Here is a 3,727-nt window from a genome sequence, read left to right on the forward strand (position 1 = left end):
GAAAAAAAATAAACATTATGTAAATTTAAAACATAGATACATAAAAAAAATTAAACATTAACTATAACATAAAAAGTAAATAGTATAAATAAACACTTACATTCTCTAAGTAATGCTTAACCATGGATTTAGTCTAAGATCTAAAAATTTATTAAGCATATTAGTATAAAAATGTATAATATTAAATGTAAAATAAGTTAAAAAATACATACCAAACTAACCTTATTCATAATAAGTTTTCAAATATTATTACCTTATATACACATTTTGTTGTTCCGTTTGTATAAGCTTTGTTTCTTTATCGAGTATGACTAATTTAATGTCGTCTTTACTCTTCACTCTTAACAAATCAACATAAAATTGGTTATGTTAAATAATTGGGTCTCTTAAGCATAAGCCAACTACTGATAATGATTGTTCTTGACTTTTATTGATGGTCATTGCAAAATAAAGTAAAATAGAAAACTATCTTCTCTTTAACTTAAAACGAAGTTTCTTATCCGATGGAGTAAGATTAATTCGACTAATTAAGGTGCGATATCCGATATTAGTATCAGAACAACTTTAGATTCAATTACACGTCAGCCTAATACTATAAGCCATAAACTTACTTTTTCAAATCCGACCTATAGTTCTTTCACACCCCCAAACCGGGTCTGAAAGTGTGACTACCCATTGGTACATGTTTTGTAAATATATCAGAGTATAAGGTTTGTTTTAGCGGAAGACTTCTTTTAATTAAAATAATATTATATTTGTCCAACTTAGTTCGGGAATAAACTCTCAAACTTACATTGTTTTACAAAACAAGTAATTTACATAACAAGGATTTCATTTATTTTAATATATAAAAAACTAAGCCATTCATCACGAATCTTCTAACGGTATGACTCTATCCTTGCTTAGCACATCTTTTCCTTACCTGAAATTAAGTAAATACGTCAGCGATATGCAAGTGAAACGTATCGACTCAATAAAGTAGTATTAATAATCATTATAATACATAGAAAGTTTTCTTATTACTTAGCAGAAACGTCTCTTATTTCTAGGGCCATTTCCATAGTAAAATACAACAAACTAACATGCCCTCGGCAATTGATGCCCATATAGAGGAGATTAGTTTGACCAGCATGTAACAAACTATATAAATTCTCGAGACCCGCTGCCCATACTGATAAACTAGTTTAGTCTACATGCAACAGTATGTTTGGATCCACATGTACTGACCGTCTAAGTACGTTATTATCTAACATGTATTATAAGTTTTAGAGATCCTGACATCTCTTGTAAACATTCAACAAACTTTGGGATCACGTAATACCTTAACTTTAACGAACTTGTAAAATCAAACCCAATGTATAACTTGCCAAGTTTCCAATAAAAAGGTTGTACGTATTCACCTTTCAATATCGAACTTTAACTTCTTTCGTTTAAGCTGGATGAGCGGGATTGATCAGACCTATAGTTTGATAACAACCACGTATTAATACTAGATCATATAATCTAGTTCCAGATCTTGCATCTGGTTTAACCTTGTAAATCTTTTTGAATAAAACTCATTTGTTTATTCTAGGGTGACGTTTGATATAGCATGCTTTGGCCTAATAGGATCAATCGCTCTCTTTGAGTTTCTCCAGGTAAGTAAACAGATCCCTCGGTTGGTTAGGATTTATACGAATTACTTTCCTTAGACAAGAAACCTGGTATACCGGCGATATCCCACTTCCAGTTACTACATGCCCGTCAAAATATAACTTTTATTTGGACATTACTTCATCTAGAAATAATATCCTTATGAAAACGTTTAATCGTATATCAAAACAAGGTTATAGACGATACCCTTGACTAGGGTTTAGCATATAAAAAGATATAGAGATAACTTAGTACATAAGTCACCTTAGATAGGCTAGACAATCTGATAACAACTTGGACAAATGCTCGATTCTTTGTTTTGATTGCTTACGAACTTCCTGACTCGCAGGGTTTTGCCGTAGCACTTAGCAGCGAACAATCAAGTGTTCGAAAGAGAGAAAGAAGAAATTTTGGTGTGAAACATAAGTTGAACATAAAGTCCATATATATAGGCAAGCCGGTGACCCCTTGAAACCGCCATTAGGGGTCAAAATTTACAATTTTGGCCCTTAAGCTTTTGTTTTGATGTTTTCAAACCCTATACTTTCTCGTTTCGCCATGAGAAAAGACTAAGGCGGACCTTAAGCGGCGATGAGAGCGTGCGAAGTGTGCCATCAAAGCGCCCGTGCCCGTGCGCGTGCGCGTTCGGGTCTTTCGCACCCTCTGCTAGGACCACTGGGTGCATAAGGGCATATAAGAATATTATTATGGAATTTCATCTCCTTATAAGGAGCTCAACATTTTTATCCACTTCCAATGTGGGATGAGATTTGCATTTCTTATTTATACCCATGTGCAAGGATTTCACTTTCTTTCCTTCACCAATGTGGGATGCACCCTTCTTATCTTATTTTTCCTTTTTCATATTTTACAAAGTTTATCCATAAACTTTTTAGATTGAAAATTTTAGTCCAAAATATTTATGGATTTTTATGGGATCTTACATCCTCCCCACCTTTGAATTAATCTCGTCCTCGAGATTATTGGAACAGATGAGGGTATTTATTCTTCATTTCAGATTCGAGTTCCCAAGTGTATTCGGTTCCTCGTCGCGAATCCTATCTCACTTTGACAATCTTAAGACGCCTCTTTTTGAGGAACTTAACCATAGAATCTTCTATTTGAATTGGTTGTTCCACAAACTTAAGCTTGTCGTTGACTTGCACGTCTTTTAAATGCATTGCAAGCGTTTCGTCGGCTAAACATTTGCGAAGATTCGAAACATGAAATATGTTATGTATGCATTTCATTTCTTCAGGGAGGTCGAGTTTATAGGCAACCGGTCCAATCCTTTCTATGATTTTAAATGGTCCAACGAATCGGGGCTCAGTTTACCTTTCTTACCGAAAGGAACAACTCCCTTCCAAGGTGATACTTTCAATAAGACCTTATCACCTTCTTGGAATTCCAACGGTCCGCGGCGTATGTCAGCATAGCTCTTTTGTCTATCCTGAGCCGTTTTTAGTCGATACCTTATTAGTTGTATTTGGTCAGTAGTCTTTTGAACCAGTTCGGGTCCAGACATTTGTTTGTCTCCAATTACTGACCAACATACCGGTGTTCGGCACTTGCGACCGTATAAAGCTTCAAATGGTGCCATCTGTATACTTGTGTGGTAACTGTTGTTATAAGAAAACTCCATCAACGAAAGATGAGTATCCCAACTACCACAAAGATCGATTACACATGCACGAAGCATATCTTCCAATGTTTGAATCGTCATTTCACTTTGCCCATCTGTCTGCGGATGATAAGCAGTGCTTAAGTTCAGACGGGTGCCCATGGCTTTCTGGAAACTTCTCCAAAAGTTTGATGTAAATCGACTATCTCGATCAGAGATGATTGATAATGGTATGCCATGCATTACTAAGATCTTCTCTACATAAAGTTGGGCTAGTTTGTCCATTGAAAATGATTCCTGAATTGGAATAAAATGTGCAGATTTTGTCAATCTGTCTATGATAACCCAAATGGCATCCTTACCTCGAGTAGTCTTTGGTAACTTCATTATAAAGTCCATGGTTATCATATCCTATTTCTAGATAGGGATTTCGGGTTGCTGTAAGAGTCCTAGCGGTTTTTGGTGTTCCGCTTT

The 3,727-nt window shown here is 35.3% G+C and overlaps 1 protein-coding gene across 1 annotated transcript; it reads right to left on the minus strand.

Moving 5' to 3' along the window:
* Window positions 1-2,690: 2,690 nt before the first annotated feature.
* Window positions 2,691-3,232, minus strand: LOC143543540 (uncharacterized). The gene is made up of 2 exons (XM_077035844.1): window positions 2,968-3,232; window positions 2,691-2,830 (listed from the first exon to the last, which is right to left on the minus strand). The coding sequence occupies exons 1-2, from the start codon at window positions 3,230-3,232 to the stop codon at window positions 2,691-2,693; spliced, it is 405 nt and encodes a 134-aa protein (XP_076891959.1).
* Window positions 3,233-3,727: the final 495 nt, after the last annotated feature.

The sequence above is a fragment of the Bidens hawaiensis genome, unplaced genomic scaffold (assembly GCF_021521415.1).
Source record: "Bidens hawaiensis isolate Kalapana, Puna unplaced genomic scaffold, B.hawaiensis_p1.1 tig00013186_1, whole genome shotgun sequence".
Classification (NCBI taxonomy): domain Eukaryota; kingdom Viridiplantae; phylum Streptophyta; class Magnoliopsida; order Asterales; family Asteraceae; genus Bidens; species Bidens hawaiensis.